Source organism: Dermacentor albipictus, chromosome 7 (genome assembly GCF_038994185.2).
Source record: "Dermacentor albipictus isolate Rhodes 1998 colony chromosome 7, USDA_Dalb.pri_finalv2, whole genome shotgun sequence".
Taxonomy (NCBI): Eukaryota; Metazoa; Arthropoda; class Arachnida; order Ixodida; family Ixodidae; genus Dermacentor; species Dermacentor albipictus.
The window spans coordinates 41,799,411-41,825,187 of record NC_091827.1 but is presented as its reverse complement, the minus strand read 5'-3'; the positions used below and the strand labels follow the sequence as shown (position 1 = coordinate 41,825,187).

At 45.0% G+C, this 25,777-nt stretch overlaps 2 protein-coding genes across 11 annotated transcripts in view; one reads left to right on the top strand and one right to left on the bottom strand.

The window, feature by feature from the left end:
* Nucleotides 1–1,704, bottom strand: part of LOC135915267 (maltase 2-like) — an 81,256-nt gene extending 79,552 nt beyond the window's left edge. The window contains exon 1 of the mRNA XM_065448288.1: nucleotides 562–1,704. The gene's annotated coding sequence lies outside the window, so the exon portion shown is untranslated. The remainder of the gene's footprint in view (nucleotides 1–561) is intronic.
* LOC135915269 (uncharacterized) overlaps nucleotides 1–25,777 on the top strand; it is a 282,983-nt gene that overhangs the window by 226,368 nt on the left and 30,838 nt on the right. For 6 of the 10 annotated variants that reach the window (XM_065448289.2, XM_065448291.2, XM_065448292.2 and 3 more), the window contains one exon: nucleotides 17,729–18,025. The exons of 2 other annotated variants lie outside the window; for them this stretch is intronic. In XM_065448289.2, the coding sequence (XP_065304361.1) occupies nucleotides 17,729–18,025 (297 nt within the window). Of the gene's footprint in view, nucleotides 1–17,496; nucleotides 17,596–17,728; nucleotides 18,026–25,777 lie in introns of those variants that run through there. 2 more of the 10 variants (XM_065448294.2, XM_070521931.1) reach the window with 2 other exon arrangements.

Below are 25,777 nucleotides of genomic sequence, written 5' to 3'. Positions count from 1 at the left end.
TCACTCCCCACTGTTGCAGTTACACCGCACTGGCGACTTATAAGACACCTAAATTCATCTAATGCGTGCAAAAAAGTGATATAATATAGTCCTGGCAGTGGATTGGATGAATTTTTTACGACGATGATTGGTATTTTGGTACTTTCAATATTTGTTCTGTCATAATAAGTACTATGCTCAGTGGTTGGTGTGCCTGCCTATTGAGAAACAAATGATAGGTTTATTCCCGTCGATGTTCTTTATTATGTTTTTATCAGTCGAAAAGTTTCCTTTTGACATAACTGAGGTTTGGAAAATTTTCAAAAGGATGATTTTTGTATTGTGATTGTGGACGTTCTCAGTAAAATTTAGCATACCTTGCACTGATCAGGCGCTATTGGCGAACCTTGTAGCTCGTATGTCACTTGAAAATGGTTGCGGAACGGAAATGATTCCACAACTTGCATAAGAAAAATAACGTTTTTTTTACAAACCAGCGGAAAAGAAATTTACCAACAAATATACACAGAATGACTCCTTTCGAGCTGCTTTGTTTGAAGGCATGCATTTACTTTTTCTTACCTTTGAAATTATGCTGTTGTAAGAACGGCCTGGTCGTGACCTGATGAGCCAGTTCTGCGATGTCTCAATCCTCACGTTGAGTTGCCAACCGGGCAATCCTTCTGTGTTGCGTATCGTTCCTTCAAGTGGGGGCACCGTGCAGAATTCCTCTAGGAAGCGTCATCACCCTTAAAACGACGTCAGTCTTTCCCGAAGCGATAGTGTGAGATAGTGTCTTCGTCCGCACTAGTTTTTATTTGTCAGCAGAAGGGAATCCATTGGAATCCACTAGAGTATGCACAACACAGCGATTGCTCGCAAAAATAAGGACAATGTTCACCGACCGTACTTAAAGCTGTTTATATTCCGTGGCGTATTTCAGAACACAGGTTGTTCTATTTTAGAAGTCACTGCACCAGGTGGATAAAATTGCAGAAGCAGTTGCTCTACGCCATAAGTCTCGACACAAACCACGCAGTTTCGATTAGCGCTCACGTAGTACCACCCAAATAAAAAACAAGGCTGGGTCTTGATTTCCTGTTTGATAGGGTGGTGCTTCACGGGGCACGAATTCCACCGAATCCAGACGGAAATGTATCCAGGGGAGGGTGGAGAACAGCGTCACACTGCAGTACACACACAAAAGTCAGCGCGACTTAAAATCCTTTGGCGTGGATCATGCGGCACGAATGAAAGTGTCAACATCATCGAGTGACGACTTGCCCGGTTGATGCAAGTCACCCGGAAGTGACAAAAACGTCAGTCGTTTAAGGATCGAAACAGCAAAGAGGAAGCCAACACTTCGCTCCGCAAAATCAATTTCTGGTTCACACGGGGGGTTAATCGAGTTTAACGTCCTACGATGCTGTCGCGAGCTATTTTCACTCAGACACACGCGTCTGGGTCGGGCGGAAAAAGAAAAAAAAGTCACTGTAATTAGGGATGCTCAGTTGGGCTTCTGAACGCTGTCAGCGGTGTCACCTCTTCTCATCCGCAAGCACAGCAAAGGTCGATTGAGACGCCGGTCTCCGAGGCGTCAAACTGGCCAAGCCACCGACAAAACGGCGATTTGAAAGGCGGCACACTCTTCTCTCAACTTCTCAGTCAGCGACACGCCAGACTGCAGAGAAGAGACAGAGCTCCGGCAAAGCCGGGGTAGCGAGAACAACAAGAGACGACAGCTGGGGGAATCGCTCGAACGGAGCTGGCGACACGGAGGCGGCGTCGACGGCGTGGGTGGCGTCGAGACGTCGTCACTCGCCAACTCGGCGGCAACCGCTTCTCGGACGGGAAATTTCCGCTTCAAGGAGAAAGGAAGAGCGTGGCAGAGCCAGGACGACCGAGAGAAAGAAAAAAAAAGAAAGAAGCGGAGAAAGTGTATATCGGCAAACAGCGACGATGCCGCGGCAGCGCCTTTAAACGACGACGGAGACGGCAGAGCAGCCAAGCGGCGGCGCTACGTCGGTCTGCTGCCCGAAGGAGAAGCACCACCGCCGACAACGGGGAGAGCGCGCGAGCGTGTGTGAACCGTGTGAATGGCTTCACCGCACTGCTCCCACTGAGCGGTCGTGGTGTGGAGGCAGGGCAGGGCAGCCTCTCCCGGCTCCAGGCGCTCGGTAAAGAGAGAGGAAGGTATAGGGCGAGAGAGAGAGAGAGACAGAGAGGGAGAGGGAGATGAACGAAGGTAGCAGAAAGCGCGGTCTAGGGAGAGAACGGGAGAGAGAAAAGGGGGAAGCAAAACAGGGAAGGGGTCGGCGCTGAGCGCTTCACGCGCCCACCCGAAGATGGCGTTCGATGTCTCGCGTGGTCCGCCCACCGCCTACGCGGTTCATCCTAGATTGACGTTCTTCAGGTTTCCTTCCTCTATTACTTATAGTTTTTACAATTGCTTTCTTTTGTTTCGAAATCTTCGAATCCCCCGTTTTTCTTCCTTTTTGCTACGGGTTATGCTTCCTAAGCACCCTCCCACAGGTCGAGAGAGGAAAGCATCACTTAAAGCAGTTTCTAAAGAGCCGCCGCTTCTCGTGAACGTCGCGAAGCGTGTTCATGGAAGATTAGCCGCTTTTGAAGGATCGCTTGGGCGATTACCTTAAGGTAACCGTTGATGGCCTGTGGGCTTCAAGTGCGCTCGTTATGCAGATCTTTATTTTTCTTTAGCGAATTTCAGGAGAGGCGTCATCGTAAGTGCTACACAACTGGGATATAAGTATAGAGGCGGTACAAGGATACTTTTTCTCAGCAATGATATTTAGACCCTACCTTTGTCTGAGACAGAGCGACTTTCAGAACATAAAATGGTTTATTTCATTCATTTAAGTAGCTGAGCCCCCATAAGTGCATTAGGCCGCTTGTGTTGATTCAATGTGAGAGATATGCTTGCATAAATTATGGATGCATATATTCAGAGTGTTTCAACTAACTTTAGCCAGAGTTTAAATATATGCCGATGCTCTCTAAGACAACGTGACTGAAAGCTTGTTGCTAATTTTTGTATGTTGTGTGCCACGCTTTTTTATTTTGCTTAATTAGATAATCAGTGAAAATTAATTAACCATCTTTGGAAGCAACGAAGTGCGGCAAGAAATTCCAATTAGAAAGTTGTAGAGCGCTTTGCAATATATCCGATTAGACAGTTTATAGCTTTATCTCTTAGGTATTATTGTTTTTCAGCTACAAATACACAAAAATACCACGTGACGTACTCGCTTGCGCGCCGTGAAGCTAACTGAAGCACCTTTTATATATTGATGAAGGTTACACGTACCATACACTGCATAGCTATGACGAGAGCTTACAATAAGGAGGCTACTTGTTTGAGCTTTAAAATAGTAATGTGCTCTTATTGCTTTGTAAAATATAATTCGCCACTCAAATTGATAAGAGAAAAAAGCAATAGTAACTTCTATTCTCTACGCCGCTAAGTGGTCCTTCGCGTTTTCTGCTTCAAGTAACGTTTGCTTAAGGCACTTTCCGCCCGTCGTGTAGTGGTAGACGCCAATTGCAGGTTTGGGTGCCTGCCTCTTCGCTGGTGTTTCGGCGTTCTTCCGCTCCTTTACTTCGTCTCCAGGGTACTAGCGTTCATGGCCACGTTTCGCTACTGCCGAGGTTGTGGCCGCCGACGATGCTTCAGACTACATAGCAGTACGTACTGCCCGAGTGCAGTATTCCGGTGAGCCAGCATGGTAAGCGCGCCAGGCACGCTCGTGATGTGGCGTGGTGGCTAATGGGAATTTAGGTACCGTTTAGCGGCTACAGACGCCACCGGCTTTTAAGCTCAATGGTTCATTCGGCGATTTCGCTTCGACATAGACTAGACGGAGTGCAAAGCACAAGTTTCAGCAGTAACCAACTTTATAAGTAGACACTATAAAGTAAGGTCATGTTAGACTATGTAATTAATTTACAAAAGTAAAATAGACAAATAGTCTCCCTGATAGTGCCAGGGTGATTGGTACACCATAAAAATGCACTAAAACTAATACCGGAAGCGACGCCACTTTGAAGCTTCCTTAGGAGCTTCCCGTTATGTCATGCATTTTGGCACCGTCTAATAGGTACAAATTTGATCGGCAAACGCGGGCCATGGTGATGTTGTGTCAAAGGTCTGTAAAGTAAGTTAAAGGATCATTTAGAGCGCGAATACTGAAGCTGTGTGCAGTCATCCCGATGTGCAGAAACGACAAGCATTGTTTGACACTTGTCTTCTGTTTCAGAGGGAGAAATGCTCGATAAATAAAAAATATATAAATTTAACGACCCATTGCTCAGTCTTTCGCAGCTGCTCGTCCATAAAGGATCCCTCTTTTGTATTGTTTTTTCTTCGTTTATTTACATCTTGCCTTGAAAATGAATTGCCGCTTGAGAATCTCGCATTTTCTTCCGACTTGCTTGGGGTGAGCCTGCCTTCCCTTCTGCGATGATTCTTGCGCGGCTTTCGAGACTGGTCACTTAGAGAACATCAGGGCAGAATGTTCTCACTCCAACTTGAAACAAAACAAATATCTATGAATGATATATGGATGTAAGAAGGTTTCTTTAAAAAAAAGAAAGAAAAGAAAGTGGCAAAGGAAATGAAGTGGCAAAAGTCCAATGAAACGGGGTGTGCATGAATGAAATGGTAAGCTCTATAAGGCACCAAGTTCCAAGATGCAAAAAGTGAATTTAAAAGACAGTTAGAAACACACTAGGGTCAGTGGTGAGGGTGAGGGAAAAGAGGGAGCGTGTCCCTGACCAAAAACAAGTGATGCAACATCAGAAAAATGGTTTCACTGCGTCAAAACCAAGAACAGTTAAAGCTGTTAGGGAGTTATACGCGGACGAGGGCTCGCTGAAAAAGGGAAAACAACGAAATAAAGTAAACAGGGCGAGACATAGATATAGTCGCTCTCAGTGGGATAATGCAGTGCGCTTTTCTTTTGTTTGCTTTTGAAGCGTTAGTCGATCAGACGGACTTTCATCAAGGAATGCTGGGTCTTTCGAGCGGGAGTCGAAGTACGTTCCGTTCCTTTTTCATCCTTTGTATGGCATGCATCTTCTTCGAGTCATTGTCTTATTTTATTCTTTTTCCTTGTGACTGCTCTCATATGACGGCATTTGCGTTGCTGTGATATTTTGCTTTCCCGCTTCTTTCGACACTCGGTACCCCTCAAATGAACATTTTGATTCCAAATTTGCGAACGCCAGCTAGGACTGAGCTTATTCTGTCGGCGCTGAAAAAAAGAATGAGAAGTGAGAACCAAAACTGTCTATTTAGAGTCTTTATATCGGACAATGCGCATTTTCTGGTCGCCGTTTTTTCTCGTGCGTACCACAATGTCTTTATGTGTTTTCGCAGCCCCGTCGCGATTGTTCGCTGTCTTTTCACCTTCCTATATTATAAATTTGTCTTGCACTTCCTTGCACACCAAAACTGCCATCTATTCGTTCTTTTGAGTGTGTTATGGTATTGTCGCGCGCCTTTTCTTGATGCAGCAGCTTTCAGCCTAACCCGTTCTGCTCTCTTTCAATTCTGCCCTCTTCTTGAGAGCCACGATTTCCCTCCTCCTCCTCCTCCTCCTCCTCCTCCTCCTCCTCCTCCTCCTCCTCATCTCTGTACGCACACGCTTCTCTCTCATTCACTCGCGGCTGGCCTCCATTCTTTTGTCGTCACCTTCTCTTCTCACCGTCGCTTCTGTTTGCGCGGGTGGCTCCAGCGGTGATATAATTAACGATGGAGGATTGTCCGGCGGCACGCCTTCGCTTGGCGCCGCATTTTTCCCGCAAGCGTTTGAGCCGCCGCCTCCACCGCGGCTTTGATATTGGCGAGAGCGGGGCACGCTGAATCTCTTCACAAAAGCTCAAAAAAGACTCTTTCTTCGTTCTCTCTCTACATTCCCCTTCATTTGCTTCATTTCTTTCTGTTTCTTGCTTCTTTCGTTCCCTATTCCTTTCCTAGTGTCTTCTCAATATGTTTATTTTTGCGCATACTTAATGTATGTATTCCTGGCTATCCTTCCTTGCTTTCTTTCCATTCTCTACCCTCATTTGCTGTTTTTTTATATGAATCCGTATTGCTGTTTTCGTGTGCATTACAACAGTCTGTGGGCATTGTTCTTTATTCACGCTTCCTTTCTTTGTGCTGGTGCGTGTTGTCGCATCCCTCTGAAGATTGCGGACGAAGCCGGCACGATGCGCGAATTAAAGTATTCCGGGGTGACGAAATCATGAAAAGATGTTAACGAAAGAAGCGCCGATGCGGTGCGAAAAAGATTGATCGTTTTGCGCCTCTTAGTCAACGTATAACGCTCGCGGAGCGAGGTGCCTGGTACTGACAGCGAGAAGCAATCTGTCCGCGTCAATTCAGAAGTACAGGCGACTCTGGGAGCGGGCGTCACGTTGTATCGAAAACGAAACGCTTGCTGCCGAGATACCGTTGGTTTTCCTTTTGCGCTGTCTTCATGATGTCTCCGTTGGCTCGAGCGCTTGAGGGCACTCCCTTCGCTCCAGAATATTAGCGCCTTCGACATGCACTGCGTGTGCGCTATCTTTAAGCGTAACATGCCTTTTAATCTTTTTGTTAACGCCAGTAATGATAAATGTTTCTTTGACGTCAGTACTTATAATGAAGGACTTAACTTAATTACCTTAGGCTCCTAATCAATCATTTTTTTTTTCATTCGGGTGAGGCGCTTTATCCTAAGGAAATCATCTACCGAGCCCGCACACAATAAAGAGACGAAGTGCTTTTCACGTTGCCTTTTCTACCTCCGTTATTCTCTTCTGCCTCCCAGCATACTTTCCCCGGATTACGACTTTTTGCCTCGAACTGCCCGAGCACGCTTTAAATTACTTTTAAACCGCAGCTCTTAGGTGCCCCTTCCTGCGGCGAGCATTGGTGTTGTCGCTCGTAACTAAACGAATGAGCACAGCGAAGGATGAAAGCGAACTTGGAGCGCAGCGAGAGACGAAAGACGGCGAGAGCGAAGAGAGCGCGAGAAGGGAAGCGGAGAAGCTGGGTGGAGCGGAATGATGAGACGGAACGCGGAGGAGGAGAGTATGGCGAACGCGGGAGGAGAAAAACGTATTGCCGCGCAAGACGGGCTTTGCGGCGACGATAGGGCCAGTGTAGCGTGCGCCGTCTGTAGGGAAACAAAGCGCTGCATGAGCGGAGGTCTGTCTGCGGCGGCGACTGTGAATTGCGCTTGCGCGTTACTCATGCGTTGGCACTCTTGATCTCCCGATTCGCGAGGCAGTCATGGCACACTTCACTCCGTTCGCAGCGTGCCGCACGAGACAGATTATTCGCGCTAGCCAATATATCGCGAAATGACAGCACGTATGTAAAGTACCGATGGGAACACTACGCCTTGAACCACATATTAATACCTGCGGACCTGTTCATATTACTAGTTCTTGTTCTTCGGAGCTGCTGCTTCTTCACCACCTTCTACCGCTGATACTATGGTATCACTAAGCATGGAGCTGCGCTCAAATTTCGCATTACGAAGTATCGTAATCGTCGGTGATTTTTTTCTGTGACTATCATTCTATCAGGCGAGCAGTTTTAGTAGAAATATGCCCTTTCAAGAAGCGAAGTGAGGGCTAGACAGAAGTTGCCACGCGCACTTTTTTATTATAATCTTCGAACAAACCTATCACGCTACACCTATCGCCCTTGCATCACGTGCCAGTGTACATATATTTCTTTTTAACTGCGAAATGTTTTTGGGAAAGTTGAAGCCCTTTTCTGTAACAAATATAGGGCTACTATCTGGTGGTAGTCGTGGGCCGATTCTGAGTACACTGCGTATAAAAATGTGCCTCGATACTGAAGATGGTGTAGTGTAAAAATGTTAACCGATCCCAAAGAGAGTGCAGCCGCAAACTGTGAGCCGATCCCGCAGATCACTGAGATTGCACCTCTGGGACCACTCGTTATGTGCTACTAGGTGTGTGCTTCAGATAATGCCACTGTGACCACGCCATTATTCATCGAATCTTTTTGACACCAGCTTTGGTCACTGGACATCGCAACAACGACAAAATGCACTCGTTATCAGCATGTAGTACGCCGCGAAACCAATAGTCTTTCGCTGCAGAACAGTTCTGTGATCCGCACACACCACTTTCTACCAAAGCGTGCATGCTTCTCATTACGCAGATCCCAATGTGAGTTGAGTCTGCTTGAGTATTGTATGTGTGTGTCAGCAGCGTTTTGCAGCTTCTGGAGGAGGTTGCTCACTTAAAATTATTTTTTGGTTTTCTCATAAAACAGTTAGTATTTTCTTATACCAGTTTTCGCTTCCTCTCCACCCACAACAACTTCCAGACGACAGGAACTTTCTTCCAACCACTGGTAGCTAACATCCGAAAGAAAGAAAAATGTGACAAGCATGAAATGATGACTTGCATCGCCCTTTTTTTTAATTTGCTTGCAAGTAGAGAACAAAATTGCTTTCCAAAATTATGGGGGAGCAGGTGTGACCACATTGATGGCATGGCGACATCTGCCTCTGGCAGAGGTCGTGCTTCTGACAGAGCTTCAATCGTGTCTTGGTGCAGAGTACGTGCTCGAAAGAAGCAAGGTGCCATTTTTTTACGATGTTAGTTTCTGCTGGATCAGTTCAGATACTCATCCTGCCATTATTCATGACGCATTACCTCATCCTTCTTTTGCACTATGGCAACACCTGGGCTTGCCTGTGCTCTGTTTCCCCAACTCCACGGAGTGCTGCGAAGGCTAGGGATTTAGGAAGCCATTCAAGAACAAAAAACCCGTGGTGTGTTCCGGAGAACGGACGAGGGCTCGCCCCACTGAACTCGACTCATTCTTAACCGATCCGGAATGTAGGAATGTGTAGCGAGCACAAACGTTGGTCTGCTAGAGTTACGCAATAGGTGCCAAATGAAGTGAAGCGTACTGGAGAGCAGCGAAGAACTAGGTGGTGCAATGAAATTGGAAAACGTGCCGACCCAGGATGGGCTGACCGAAAAAATGGGCACTTAGAGGTGAACGCGAGAGGCCTGCATTGGGCAGTGGATTTGAAATAGGACGACGTAGATGATGATGTCATTGATGATAATGAAGAAGGTGATGACGATGATTCAATGTGTAAAACTTCGATGCCGTAGGCGCACAGCAGACTAAGTTCGGAGGCAGTCACTAGATGAGCCCTTCTTCTGGTGATCTGTCTCGGTTAGCCAGTCAGGCAAATAGCTTTCCCTTCATTGTTATAATTTGGTTAGTGGGGTGTGCGAACATCCCAAACTTTCTATTGACCAATCGAATATGGTCGTATTTGATTAGGTCGAATAGCCCTATATTCTGCCTTAAGTAATTCGCTACTCAGAGTCACTCTTCCTAATTACTGATATTGTGTCAACAGTTCTCGAATACTTCAAATCATCAATTTGCGGATGACTTTCATTTTGGTGGCCATGATAGACAGAAAAGATGAGAAATTACTTAGCGAAATATTTTATACAATACTCGGGAAACGAGACTTCAATGGCGAAACCACTATCATTAGCACTCGCCAATGGGTCCTGAACATCCAAATAAATGGCTTAATTGCTCCTAATGCTGTATTCATTTTTAATAACCAACTCTTTATAATGTACAGAGTAGTGACAGAAATTTTCTGATGTTGTAAATATAGTAGATTTTGAAGATTGCTTTCTATTTGTGGCGAGAACGGTTGTACACAATTAAAAAACTAATAAAAATAACCAATATTTTAATAAATGCAATCCGTTTCTGGGCACTATTTCTTTCTTATTCGATTGGGTCTCGAAAACTACTAATTCGAAAACCCTTAGGGTTGACTTCAACTTCGACTTTATACTGACAATTATTCATGTACAATGCTTTGCGCCAACGTGGTGGGGCAAACGGAAGCATGCAAAGCGCGTTTCCTGACTAGGCCTGTAACCTTGGTCATGAAAAGAGACAGTAGTGCGGTCGGCGAATGCATACAGGAGCAATAAAGAACAATACAAGTTGTCATAGATGCACCATAAATACAAATTTGCACAATGCATTAAAGTTGATGCTGCAACCTTTCTCCGAACCTACCTATATGTGCATTTTGAATTCTCGTTTATTGGTTTTGGAAAATATATAAGTGCGGTATCTACCTATATAAAAAATTTAGTATATTTAGCTACCGCTTACCGATCGTCCTGACATTAATGTAGACAAATATTCTTGTGGGCGCGTTCACGAGCAAAAATATAGAAATGATAGGAAGGTGACGTCTGCCTCTTTAGTTCGACTACATGTTACGGTAGGCTTTCAAGTCATTGTAAACCACAGAGCGAACTAGCCCAGGCAGGTTGGCAAACATGTACACACAGTGATGGTGTTCTGTGTGAAAGTGTTTTCTTATCTGCATTATCTAGTTCGCCGTGCGGTATAAAATATATTGCAATACCAACTGCCCTAAGCTGCTGCAGTTGTGCGTCACTGTAATTTCAGAAGCATTCACGCCCGAGCAAATATCGAGAGCATTGTCGGATCTTAAACCAAAACGGATACCTTGTGCTCAGGTTACTGCAGTAGCATAATCATCAAGAACATTCTTTAAGCTGACTATCTTTAAGCTACCCAGTTACTTCCCCACCCCCTTTCAAACAGTTGGTCAACTTCTCTGAGTGCTCAGTACTATAGAAGGACACCGCAAAAGTATGTACGCAAATTTCTATTCACACCTTATATCTATTCACGCCTTATCCCTCACAGAGACCAAAAACGCAATGAACAGGGCCCAGCCGAAGCAAATCCTGAAGCTTGCAGCTGCTGTTTCAGCTCTCTGTTGTCAGCAGTAACTGCGTCGCGACATTACCTTTAATCGACAGGTCTCTGCCACAGCTTGGACTCTTGGTACGCACGTTGTTTCTTGCGCAAAACTCTCTCTCTCTCTCGTCCCTTCATATGTGCTTCCATCCCTTTATTTCTCTCCCCCTGTACTGGGTGGCGAACCAGACGTGGGCATTGGTAACCTCCATGCCATGCCTGGCTTCGCTCGCTCTGTCTCCCATCAATTTCATCTCCCAAACTTGCTTCCCCATACTGGTCGTTTGTGAACCAAGCATCTCGATGTCGTTCAGGCTACATCCGAGTGGATTTTACGCGTGTTGCCGACACCGTAGAACCTGACGGCGACAACCAATATGTATCCAAAACCAACAACATCCAACAATATGCATATCCAAAAAAACACCGTGTCCTTCGCATGTGTTAGAGCCTACGTAGCTCCACCACACCGCTTTGACTGCAAGAGGCCTAAAGAAATAGTGCAAACAAATAATGACCTCTGGGTCTTCACAGGTGACTTCAGTGCAAGTCATCAGCTATAGGAAAGCACCAGGATTGACTTCACAGGCGGCACTCTTGTCTCCTTTGCCGCCGACCGTGATATGTGGTGGTCGAATAACGATAGCCCAGCGTATCTACGGGGAACGACACATAACCGCTGCTTGATAAACTTTAGCTTGGTACCATGGCCTTTCACTACAAGCAGTGCATCCAGGATGCGAACTATCCATTTTTCCTATTTTTATTCCTCCTTTTCTTTTCCCTCTGCGTGGGGTAGCAAACCTGACGTTCGTCTAGTTGATGTTCCTGCCTTTCTCTTTCTATTTGTATTGTGTTTCACGTCCACAATTTGATCGAATCTTGAATTCTGTGTCAGGGGTGAAAAATTGATTGGTAACGCACCCTTTTTCTTACCCAACGCCGTGCCACTTCGGAGAGGCAGATATGAATAAATAAGCGACATTGAAAATCTAGTTGTTTGTTTGTCCTTGCCGACTTCGCGCACTTTGTCTCTAACACTCCTCTCTACTCTTTTTTGTCGTTATTCGTCGTCGCTGTTTACGACACGCTGTTCACGTAGGTATGCGCCCTGTCATGAACGCGCGTTTTCCCAACGTGTTGACTGCTTCGTCTTGCCTGATGGAACGCTTGTTGAAAACAGAAATTGCACGTGAGCTTAGGAAGAGTGCCTGTGACCTTTGACAGACGACCTGTCATAGAAACACCAATTTCCCATTCATGGGATGCAGCAAAGAAGGGATCCAAAAAGGGATTCAAGCAAGCCGAAGGCTTGCTGGAACGCTGCGACGGCACGGCTGTTTTGCAACATGCACTACCATTTACCGAAGCACTAACTTAATGGCATAAAAGGATGCTGAATAATTTGAAACACGTGCTAGCTATATTGAGTCAGGTGATTGGACGACGTTGCACGAGAAAATAATATCACAATCGCCACAAGAATATATGAAGCATTTTCGGGTACTGTAGCTATCTTAGATTCTATATTAGTGCCTGTTGTTAATAATGCACTATTGTTCATTTAGCCAGGAATACATACATAAGTTGTAGCTTCGCTGAAACCGAGACGTGATCCCTGATTAATTTCTCGCTTCATCGACCCCTCTGTGCCTACCAGATATGGGCTTTGTTTCCAGCGTTGTGCAGTTATATGTATATTTTCAGGAAGGTGCCGGTTGGGCAGCTTCTTCCAGCTGTTGTCGCTAAAATTAGCTCACGAAAGAAGTGCACTTATTGTTTACGTTTTTCTTTATTTCTTTCCGGTTGTCTACATTTTTTTAACCCTCCAGTAAGAAGTCTGTGCTGGATATAAAGAGGCACTTTCCTTCCCAATTTATATAGCCCTTCAAACAGCGCATAATGAGCTCGCTCAAAAACGTAAAACGGTAAAAAGACCTAGTGTGTGCATAACTTTTGCATTCCGTTATTTTATGCGCCCAGGGCGTGTCAGTAACTGTTGCTTCCGTAGCCGCTATTCTCGACCCTATTTTCGTTATATCGTGGCAGATGTTCACCTCAGCAGTGCTAGGGCTTTCCGGGAATAAATGGTCTATTTGTTTCTTTTTTTTATATTCTTCTTTTCTTTTTTGCTGTCATGGCTACGTTGTTGTGGATGTCGTATAACGTGCAGAAGCGAACGAGCTGGAAACAGCCCCTTATGGAAACAGCTGCACAGGATCTTTCTTGCCTTCGGCTGAACCTTTTTTCGCTGCTGTTGAAGCTTCAATTACCTTTGAGCTTGCTGATACCGTCTCACTTAACAAGCTTCAGAACTTCAAAGTGACCTGGAATTGGTTAGGAATACATCAAGTGTACCTCCAAGCATATGCCGTAATCTTCAAGAAAGCGAAATTGTTTTTTACCGCTACGCTTGATTAGTACCGAAAGAAATTACCCTTGCAAATCACGGAAGCGATACCATTTATTAGGCGGTGTTCTCGATGACTAACCATTCACTTTCAAGTCAAAATTACGTTGTAGATTTCATTCGTGTTGATAACTAAAGATTATCGTACGTTGTGAAGATCCTTGCAGGGCACTGCAAAACCGCGTAATTAACGGAGTCATGTATGTTGACGTGTTCCGCCGTGCAGATGAACTGCTTTTCAGAGCCTATGGTTATTTGTTGGTAGACACAAGCATAAATACCAATACGGAAAAAAATTATCTTGTGTACATCGTGACTGGCGCTTGCCTTCCTAATAATATCGGTAATCTGGTTATGACGAAGTATCGAATGTTATGCAACCAAGCATTTAAATTTTCATTTGCATGCGTCATACCTATAGCTGCTTCCCTATACAATTAATATTCTGCTATGCTTATTGAAGTCGTTGTATTACTGCTCCCACTAAAAAACGCGTGTCCCCTATTGGTAGCTAATGAAAGGGACCCGATGATAATGCAGTTAGGCTTATATGTAGTTAGGCATATATGTATGTATTTATATATATATATGTGTGTGTGTGTGTGTTGTATGGCTAGTTTTCGACAAATAATGTGTTCTGTCATTCCAGCAATAACGTTGCGGCTTTACAACATCTTTCTACGCTTATCGTCCTTTTGCTTGAGTTAGGCGACAAAGTTTGAACCTTTTCTTGTATGATCAAACTATATATAGTCGGAGATATTTTTACCGTAAGTCCAGGTAAGGCAGCTTCACCTTTTAGGCAAATTCTACAGATGTGTCTTCGACTGTGTCACATGTGGTCCGGTTTTGCATTTACAAATACCTATTCATTCCTGACAGGAATTGCCAACAGTGCGGCGTGCAATTTGTGCGGGTGCGATCAGACTCTACAGCACCTTCTGTGTCACTGCCCATCCTTTGACACTGAACGACGTACTTTACAAGCAAAGCTGAACCTGCTAGAACATGGACCGCTCTCAGAAAAAAAATCGTTGTACCCGGGCCTATGCATTTTTGCATGCAAAATGCCACAAAGTCCTTCGGCGCTTCTTGAAGGACACTGGAATTTATGAACGCTTGTGCTAGCGCAGATTCCACTGCCACTGACTGCGAATGACTATTATTTTTCTTTACTCTGCTTATCTGTTCTTCCTTTACCGTCCCCAAGTTAACGGTAACCAACTGGGCACGTCCTTTGCTAACCTCCCTACCTTTCCTTCTTCGTTTCTCTCTCTCTCTCTCTCTGCTGATTGTGCATGCAGCTTTTATGACGTGCACTTTCGATAAAACATATAAAAATGCAGCAAACTCTTGCAGCCTGATCAACTAAACAGCACCTAAGAAGTGCAGTCCGTCGTTCCTTTTCTTCCCTTCCTGCTTTCCCGTTCATCAGTATATAGGTAGCAAACCAGCCTCAACCTGGTTAACCTCCTTGCTCTTGACAGAATGTCTTCGTCTGAAACAACATACGTCTAATGTAGCTTGGAGGCAAGAAGAACAATGACACAGACTCCATAGAGGTACAGATATAGCCTATCCTTTCTTTCGCGTGTGCAAGGCCATCGTGCCTAACCCATCGGCATCGCCTTCGCGTCGAGCATCATTCGTCCTCGTTTCCAATGACCAGTGCAAACACTAGGCCTCGGAGTTCTGCCATGTAGGAGGTCGCGTATATGGTACAGAGTGCGGAAACAAGAAGTACGAATATTCATCTATCTCTCTTGACAGCCGATCTGTGTCCGTTTACGCCTGTGACCTTTCCGCCGAATCCTGCACCCACTCCCATGCCGGAAACGTTATCTGCTGCAACAGTGCACGATGCCTCTCTGTGGACACAACACACGATACTTGGGAGCTCTCTGACACCGGCCCTACAGACGTAGCTATCACATTTCTCTCGTATACCTGAGTTGGTTTGTGTGCTCCTCACGCGCGTGAGCTATCTATACGGTCTGCGCAAACACGGCCTTTCGTATAAACGTAACAATACTTCGCGTGTCCAGAACGTTCTTCATGGTCAAACAATTAGCGAAGACTACGACGTGGGTACTAAACAAACCTCCCGAGCTCAACGTAGCCAATTGAATTAACCGGACAAACTATGCTGCACAGTAGTGTCTTCCCAAATGATCTCAAGTTTACTTTTTATTTTACTTGTGCCCGTATCGTGTGCAGTTCATCGGAAATAACAAAGTACTATATCGACGTAACCTGTTTAGAGGCGAACCGAGTGACTATTTCGAAAACCTAATCATACCATTCAGCCTTTGCTACTGTTTCGCCTAGCCGAAACATGGTCGCTGCTTCAGTAGCTGTTCCTCATTTACTTGTTCTCTGCAAGTGATTTTCTTCACTATAGTAACCATTGCTCTTTTTACGCGCAAGCGTATCTGGCCAGCTAGCGCAATGTACGAATGTTTGTTCGAAGCCTCGAAGGAAGCGGAGGAGGAAGCCGCTAGGAGGTGAAGATAATTTCACGCCGGGAAAAGTACGAAGGAGCGTGCCGAGCGCACGGTAAAGCGCCGCAACCTAGTGGAAAGTCTAGGTGACGTTGAGCAAACGGGGGAGGCGCGCTGGGTTAAGGTAAGTGGAGGCGCGCTGGGTTGACCTACTCTGGCACATGCTACAAGTTCTGTTTGCGATCGCCACGTACCGGGTTCGTCTCAGGTTGTAGAGGTTGACAGGGCAGCGGTGTTTCCGGAAGAAGAAGAGAACCGTGTCGTGCCACACGCTGTCGAAGGCCCCTGTAATGTCTAATGATATCACGACGGCTGGAGTCTTGGTGGATTTCAGGGCACACAGCCTCGTCCTTGCGCACCGCAGGCTGTGTGTGTGTGTGAAACCGCGCGACGGTGAGCTGAAGATGGTGGTTCAATTTCGCGGGCGCAAGGCTTGCTGACTCAAAGCTTGCTGACTCAACATTCTCGCTATGTCAGGAGTGAAAAGAATCTAGGAAGAAACAGACAGGTTCATTAGATTTATTCGGGCATTTGGAGAGGGAGTTTCGTGAAGTGAGGAAGACCGCTATGCAGGCCACACAGTCAGTGATGGGTGATTACCTAGAGGTTTACATGTATCCGATTATATATTCCGTCTCTGGCTTCTTCCCGTACCTCGCAGTCAACACAGAAAGCGGCATAATTTATTCGCCGAGAAAACAGAAAAGAGAAAAAGTTATCTAGCAGCGAATTTCCAATAGGACACTGGTTCTCACAACTGCGCTGCGCAGATGGTGCCGAAAACAGAAAAAAAAATGACAGCACTCACTGAGATAACCTTTCTTGAGCACCAATTCCACAGAGCATCGGAACTGGGGCCTTAAAAGAATAACTGTTTTATGCGACGAGCAATATTTGTAAACTTCACGCATTTCTTTATATGATGCACGTTTCTAACCTCTGTCACACCAGATTTGGCCTCTGGGTATGTTCCACTGGTTGTGTGCCACAGGGAATGCGCCCGAATAGCGAATTTGGGAATAGACAACTTGGCCCATTGGTTATGTGCAACTGTGCACGTGTCACTGAGTAAGTGCCGCTCTTGAACTAAAAAAAATTATTAGTTCCCTGTTAAAAACTCTACACTGGTACATATCAAAACTCTGTCTATCTTGCGTCATTGTCATCGTCACAATCATAATCATAAAAAACATAACATATTAAACATGTCATCACCAATTCAACGCCCATCATATGAAATATTGCTAATTTTATTACCCTCGTCTATCATCTCTAAGGAATTAATGTGCCACCAGTGCATTTCGCTCTATTTTTACCTAAGATTGCCAAGCACGTCAGAGGAGCAAATGAGGTTGTGTAATCTCTTTGTCAAGGTAAAACAAGGAGTGTTATTCGAGTACAACAAATGACGACTCCCTATTTGGTTGTCGTCTGCTCCCCATAGCATCGCTATTTCGTCTGTCTGTTACGATGTAGGCTGAAGGCAATAAACCCGAAAGCTACATGTCCTTGTATATCCTCGTAACGAACACTGAAAGTGTGTCGTGTCCGGAACAGTCTCCGCGGTAACAGGAGTCGAGCTTGTCTCGTTGCATTACTGCCCGGCCGGGCACCGTCGATTGTGTTTCCCTGAGGGGCAAAATAGTACAAGTTGTAGACGGCAGAGGCCGATTGCCCTATGTCGGAGATTTGCCCGTCAACGAAGAAATATGAGGCGCACGAGTTCCGGCCACTCACTCTTTTCTGTTTTCCCAGCGACATCCGACGTGGCACTCGAACCACAGGACACATCTGGGGCTCGTTGTTGTGTGGGCGAAACTATCGTGCTCGAAGCAAAGAGGATGTCAACGCCTAGCATAGGTGCGGATCGGGTGAGCATATACCGGAAGCGTGGATAACCAGTACCTCACTGGTTTTGCTTTTATTTCGGCGAGCTTGTGTGTCTACAATAGGGGCCACGACACCGCAGCTGTGATGCCACGCTCACTTTTCATGCTTGTCCAGGTGTTGATGGCGACGCTTGGTTCACCGTCGGCCGTCGTACTGCAGTGCCTGGGTTATCCATCGGAAAATATCGGACCTAATGAAGACACCGAGCTGAAAGGTTTACGTTGGATGCGCAGTCAATCGTCGAGTCCGTCACCGGATCAACCACCAGTTGTGGATACGACTGCATTGCTCGGCTGGCAACATGGAACCTTATCTACGACAACCACAGTGCTAAAGCACACCCATTTCGACAGCACTTCGGGTCACGACACCCCAGCTGCGATGCCACGCTCACTTTTCATGCTTGTGCAGGTGAGCCTAAATGTTGCTTTTTCTTTTCGTAACAACGATGTGTTCTTATTAGCGATGTCATGGCCACCCGATTCAATGAAGTGTTTTTGTGATTGTGTCTTGCATCTATGGCGCCTTTTGCTGCTTCGGGGCGACGTAGAGGCAAACCCGAGTCCCATGACTGAACCACAAGAAGAAAAACTTGATTTTGTATTCAGCACTGTTCAGAGACTAGATTCTAATAGTATAGGTATTTCAGAATCTGTTAATAAGGTACTACAAATCCATATCGGCATAAAAGGTCACCTAGACCAACTTATTCGACGTGTTTCTGAACTTGAAGCTAAAATTCTGTCCAATGTTTCTGAGAAAGTAGCACTTAACTGCGAAGAACGCTTTTCTAAAATGCAGAATCAACTCGATGATTTCGAGCGAAAGATAACTTCAGGGCTTTTGTCAGGGGAGGCTAATGCGCACTCCGTTCTAACTCACGAATTGAGCATCTCCAAAATAGAAGATAAGGTCGACGATTTAGAAAACCACTCCCGCAGGTGCAATTTACTATTTTACGGGCTTTCTGATTCGGAACAGAACGAATGATGGGAAACTTCTGAGCGCTTGTTTCAGGAATTTTGCGACAATCATCTTGGTATGAAAGTGTCCTCAACAGCAAGGGCGCATAGATTAGGTCGTTTCTCTAACGAATAAAGCGACCAATGATTGCAAAGTTTTTCAATGACAAAGACATTGATGCACTACTTGGCTATGGTTACAAACTAAAAGATAAACCTTTGAGCATTTCTCGTGACTACTCTGTAACAGTGCGGAATAAATGCCGCAATCGTCTGCTATTTTCCAAAACAATACGAAAGGAAGGCGATCGTGTGCGACTCGTGTTCAGAAAGCTGATTAATAATAATGACGTTTCTATCTGGGATAGCGATCAGAAACGCGTGAAGCGAGTGTCTGAAAGAGCTACAGAATGACGAGTGTCATGTGATCACACTAACCATCCATCCACTGGACCGATACCGAGGAAGAATGACGCCCAAGACCGCATTCCTTTTCTTTACACAAACATAACAAGCGTCATTTCTAAAACAGCACAGCTATCATCCATCATTGACTCATGTTCAGCATGGATAGTGATACTAACTGAAACATGGTTTACCGATACTGTCCCCGATACCTGCATTCTGGAAAGCTGGACTTCATTTAATTACTTTCGATGTGACAGGACAAATCGAATAGGTGGTGGCGTTTTCGTGGCAGTGCAAAAAAAATCTTTTCGCCCCACGTATTCCCCATTACACATTTTTAAGAGTGTGGGTGGGTTTCCATAAAACATAAATCAGGCCTTATAATCATTGGTGCTTTTTATCGACCTCCTGACAAGGGCAATACGTTTTCTCGTGAATTCCAACGGCCCCTTGAAATCATTACGGTCCGTTTTTATAAATCTCTAGTACTAATTTTCGGTGATTTTAATTTCCCCGAAGTCGATTGGGCTAACCTTTCAACAGCTACCTACCTATCTGAGGCCCACAGTTTCCTGCAGTCATGTCTCGACTTTTCTCTAACAAATCTTATCACCCGTCCTACGCGATCTTTGGCTACATCCGCTAATATTTTAGATCTAGTATTAACCACTGATCCTGACGTGTGCTTCGACTTAACTCATCAAGATGGGCTATCTGATCATGATATCATAACAGGTAGTGTTGCAGTTTACCTTCCAAGACGTCCGTGCTTAGGTAAGTACATCCGATGTTACAATAGAGCGGATTTTGACGGCATAAACTCCGCGCTATCTGAATTCTCTTTACATTTCCTCAATAGATGCCAATTTCAAACCGTCGAACTTAACTGGGCTGAACTTAAAACCACTCTTACTGAACTAATTAATCGATTCGTCCCTGTAACAAAAATAGCCTGCACCCCGACAGCCCCGTGGTTTACCGTAAAGCTTCGGCGCCTTAATAATAAGAAAAAGTTTGTATCCCAAAGCCGATAAAGCCCGCGACTCAGATTCCGGGCACCGTTATAAGACCTGCGATAAGCAATATCAGTCACTGCTAAAATCATCTAAACGACATTTCTTTGCCCATGACCTATATTCTATGCTCACTAACAATCCTCAACGTTTTTGGCGCGTAATAAACCCGAAGAGCTATCCCGATTTAACACTAGTTGATGAGCACGGTGATATGGTCCACCACTCAGAACGTGCTGATTTATGGAATAGCGCATTTTCATCTGTATTTACACAGGAAGACACCATATCTTCACCAATCCTTGACAATCTCATTAACATATCAATGCCAGAAATAATTGTTAGCGAAGCAGGTATTTCTTCTTTACTAAATAAACTTAAAGTTTCTTCCGCCTCTGATCACACTGGCATTAATAATAAAGTGTTAAAACATTTGTCGTCTAGTTTATCACCCATATTAGGTGCACTCTTCTTGCAGTCTTTATAAGCTTGCAGTCTTTCTATTCTGCACGATTAGAAGGTTGCAAAAGTCGTCATACCCATTTTTAAGTCCGGAGACCGAACTCACCCATTAAGTTACCACCCCCTCTCCTTAACTAGTACTATTTGTAAATTACTTGAACACATCTTGTATACTGAAATCATTAACTACTTAGAAGAGCACAAAATTATTGTTGGTTACCAACGTGGCTTTCATCGTGGTTATTCATGTGAAACACAGTCAGCCGGCTTTTTACATGACATACATTCGTACCTAGACCTAGGGTTTAAGTTTATGCTAGCTTCCTGGATTTCTCGAAAGCTTTCGATCGCGTTGCTCACATTAGACTAGTACTGAAGCTAATGAACCTTAACATACACCCAACCATTATTGGATGGATTAAGGATTTCCTCTCATCCAGAGTACAATATACGTCTGTTAACAACAGTAATTCCTCTTATAACAAAGTAACCTCCGGTGTTTCGCAGCGCAGCCTTTTTGGCCCTTTACTTTTCTTAATCTATATTGATGACCTGCCTAACTGTGTGTAAAATGTCTAGCGCATCGGGCTCCTGTAATGATGCACCAGGGTTCAAAACCAACCAGCGTACCAACTTGGGTCACCGAGTATCCGGCACTGTGCAAGCATCTGCCGCTCTTCAACGAAACCACTTCACGCCGACATGGGTCACTGTAGAGGCGGGGCGGGGCAGGTACTGCTTTTCAATGAAACTCTTTGTCGTCCATTTGAGGCACTATGTGCGACTCGGTTTGTACTGGTCTTCAATAAAACATGCCGCTCTACATTGATGAAAAAGATCTCCTTAATTTTATTCTATGTTGAGCTGAATCGAGGCCACTTCCCAAGGGTTTCTCAAAGACAGCAACCGGTCGCTTTAATCAGGCCGCGTGACAAATCCCGTGGGTATGTGCCGCTTTTCACTGAACGACTCTCACGCCAACCCTATAGCCATCTGCTCGGTTAATGCACTGAAAATGTGGTGCTTTTCAATGACTTCACGCCAGAGTTGGCCACTGTATATGTGCCACTTGGTGTGTGGCAAGCGAGGGAAGAATCTCGGCTTGCGTAGGCACCGGCGCTTCAGGCTTCTCGTCTCGGAGTCCAGGCATTGAATTTCGGCAGCGCCAAGACTAGTAAACAGCGCCGCGTTTCCCGAAAGAAACGAGAGAGAGACGAGAGGTAAACAGCTAAACGAGAACGCCATTTGGATATGCTGCTGCCAAATAGTCATTGCGCAGCACAACTCCGAAAATCAAGTGTCTAAATTGGCGCCTGTGGCAGACGTTGCACCTTGAGAACAACATCGCCACAGCGGCTGCGCCATCCTGTCTCCCGACTTCTGTTGACGGGCCTGTCTCGTTCTCCTGTTGCTGCGCATAAGCTTACCCAGCCAATCTTGCGCAGCGTAGTTTTGCTCTAACTTAGCATGTAAACTGGCTTGTAAAAGTAATCGCGTGCGTTTGCGCGCGATTTTTACTGTAAATTACGTTCCCTGTGTATTAGAAGTCCAAACGGAACCGTACAGTTACTGAACGTCGCATTAAGAATAATCACTACTGTATAAAAAAGCAAACAAATGCTTGTGCAGGGGACATATTGTTGGGCTCATTGTTTGGCCATTGCTGTTACAGAGGCAGCGCGCATTATCACTTGTGCTTGTCCCATCCAGTGATACTCAGTAGAACAACTCCAAAGGAAAAACTGAGCGATAAAGGAGCAACCACATAGGCTCTGTCATTTTACCACTCTTAATTGCGGCTAGCTCAGGCATCTCCAAATAGGTTAAAACAAATTCTTTATAACACTACAAATGCCCACGATATAACACAAGAAATAACCATTTGCTCGTAACACTTGCGCAGAAGCAATGTGTCATGTTCATACGGTTTATTTTTTCAGAAATACCGATGGCAATTTATAAAAGTATAAATTTATGAAATAAATTTTTGACGTTTCTTTCATATCATCACCATCGGAATGCTGAAGCCTTCGCTGGTAATTACATTCTTGACGTCGCCCTAAGCAGTAAGCCTCAGCAGGCAGCCTCCGTGGAAAATTCGCCATTTCACCATATTGATAAGGAAAAAAATGGTTCCGTCTCATTAGACCTTTCTTTTCTAGTTTTCATGTGGCAGGAGTAGTGCAAATCGCTGTCCAGTAAGCAGTGATTATATCTCTGCCCGTAATCAAATTCCCCACCCAAACTCGAAAGCGTCAGATTTCTCGTCTATGAACAGTGAAGCTGATCGGCATTTACATTGTTCTATATATTTCAGATGTTTATTTTCATTGCCTGCAAACGAAATTTGGACATTTACCCGATCCCATTATATTTCGACATTAATTGAAGACAAAAAATTGCTATGAATATTTACGCAGCCCGACATAGTGAAGGAAATATGTAAAATTTTATGCACGTGGACAAACGACTGAATATTCTCAAGGGATAATGACGGTGATGAAAGCAGGAAAACTCTGAATGACGAACCAGCGCCCTGAAAAACAGGCTATGCACTCGAAACACAGCGATAGCGGCAAACACAGTCGGCGATCGTGTGAAATCTGATCTGCCGGTCAAGCGCGTCCACTTTCATACACGAGTCATCGAACTTTTCAGCTTAATCTGTAGAGCCCGCATGTCTTCCAGAAAATTCCACACAATTTGCGTAGCACATGAAAACGAAATACGTAAGCTTCGGTGACAACAGAGCCATCGATAACATTCGAGAAACTTCCGACACATGCGGGCGCATCCCGCGCTCAACGATAACATTTGTTAGACGGTGAAAAGTGGCCGAAAAATATAAACAAGTACTCGTGTTAATACTGTTTTTTTTCTTTGCTCGCAGTCTCACTTTACGTGTTATTCATTCGATCCCTTTGATGTCGATCTGTGATGGCTAATACATAGACGGTACATATTCATCAATGATCGAGTGGATGAAGCACATGCCAAAAGGACAAAAATGGATGCTGCGAATCCACATGGAAAGTTTCTATCCCACGTCTTGTGGCACTAACAACGCGAGAAGCAATGGAACATATATAACCACGAAGAGCGTATAAGCACGATGATAGCAGAGAACGCGCACAGGCTTACGCCGTTGCAAGCGAGCAGGATGCGAAGATTATGGAGAGCGTAATGAATACGTATCCTAGATTTAGTGCAGCCATTCAGGAATATGGCTGAAAGACGTATAGCTACACGGTGTGTAGAACTAATAAGTAGACATTAGCGCTGTTGCAAAGGTGCAACCATAAATTAGACGGGCGAAGTTCAATCTTTCCTCGTGCAAGACTCCTTCAGCAGCGTGTATGCTTCGCCGGAGGGCCACCGCAGTTTTCGGGCTACGAATTTCCGGGACGCTTGGTGACAGGCGGGTCCTCTAAGGGTGATGCATGGCCTTTGATAAACAGGGCTGTTCGGCCATTGGGGAACGCCGGCACAGCTTGCCGCTCGGCCGTTGCGGCTGCAATATCAGGCATTGCTGAAAGCTGCTCCACTGCCGTAGTTAATGAAAATGTGGAGAGCTACGTGTCGAGATATAGCAGAAGAAAAAATGGAAAGGGTATACGCATGCGTATGCCTCAGTCGTTGTCAAATACTGAAAGACACGTCGGAACCACTTTGGCGCATAATCGGCCAAATGACGATTGGCCAAGCAAGTGCTAAATCTCTTCAATATACATATTACTAACACCGTTAGAGTATACTAACATCCGTAGCGGTACATAAAGCAGAAAATAATTGATAATAAACGCGAGTTAACCTTATTTTTTGTGTAACTTAGTGCGGCTAAAAATTTGCGTAAGGGATGTCACGCCCACGACGGAGATAATCAACGTTGTAATGCTTATTTGAATATAGGTGGTAAGAGCTCGAGCTCAGCATTGTCTTTTAAGTTATGTAAATAGGCCTATATGTGTACTTTATGCTTCATTTATATATCGTGAGTCTTGGTTTGTCGAGCAACGGTCGTATCATAAACGACTGTTTCCACAAAGCCACTTTGCTTGTCAGGCCAAGTGCCCACGAGTATGAGCAGGGCCACGTTCACCAAACACGCACGAAGTTGGAAGAGGTGGAACAGGATGGGCGGTAATTATCCTAAGTGAGCGGCAATCAGAGCGGCAACATTGAAATTTGGGGTAGTGAAGTCAGCAAGAAGCTCATAATAAGTGTACCGAGCCGTTCTCATATTCGAGAGTCCCCTGGCGTACACAGTTTTTCGGGAAGCATCATTTGTTTTGACGGCTGGCCAATGTACTAACCTACTTGCACCCTCGTTTTCCAGCGCTATAGTCATAAACCTAACCAGGACGCCCAAACCAATCTTTTACTGTAAGTCCCAGAATGGAAACGTTGTCCCCAGCGACGTCCCTTGTTCGATAACTGTTAATCAATTAAAGTGTCCATAAATTTTGCACTTGCGTATATGTGAATATCTCTTATATATATTGCACCCGCCATGGTTGCTCAGTGGCTATGGTGTTAGGTTGCTGAGCACGAGGTCGCGGGATTCAATCCCGCCCACGGCAGCCGCACTTCGATGGGGGCGAAGTGCGAAAACACCCCTGTACTTAGATTGTGCACGTTAAAGAACTCCAGGTGGTCGAAATTTCCGGAGTCCTCCCCTACGACGTGCCTCATAATCAGAAAGTGTTTTTCACCCGTAAAACACCGTCATTTATTTTTAAATTTCTAATTGCGATAGAAACTACAGGGGTACACCTGAGGTGAATTTATTTGCCGTTGTTGTCATACCTGTCGCCACGACGTTTCGTATAAAGTTGTAGTTGTTTTGTTTTTTTGTGCGTGGGTGACACCGCCCTTTAATTTAATTAGTCAGTGAAAGTTTAGTGCATTATGTACTACTGAAAAAACAGGAAGTATTGTATCGGGTGACGTCTGATACCTTGATAACGCTATCAATGTTTCAGCTATCGAGCCAAAGGGCGGCTTGTTTTTCTGTTTCCTGCCGCTGGGTGCTGCGGGGCGCACATAATTCGTGAGGCTCGACAGCTTATAATTTGCGCATGAACAATAATTGCCGCTCTCATCGATATCCGAGAGCCACCAGTTTCTTAACATTACCGGATGCGAAAAAGAAATATTCGTGAAAGCGCGGCTGCTATAATACGAATTACGCAGAGAGATGGCTTGGCCTAATAAAAGGACCGTTCGTTGGGAAAAATTGGTCCCGTTCAAAATTCGAAGCACCAATCCTTTTTCTTATGACTGATATTAGTCTTCGTACAAAGGACGATAACGAAGAG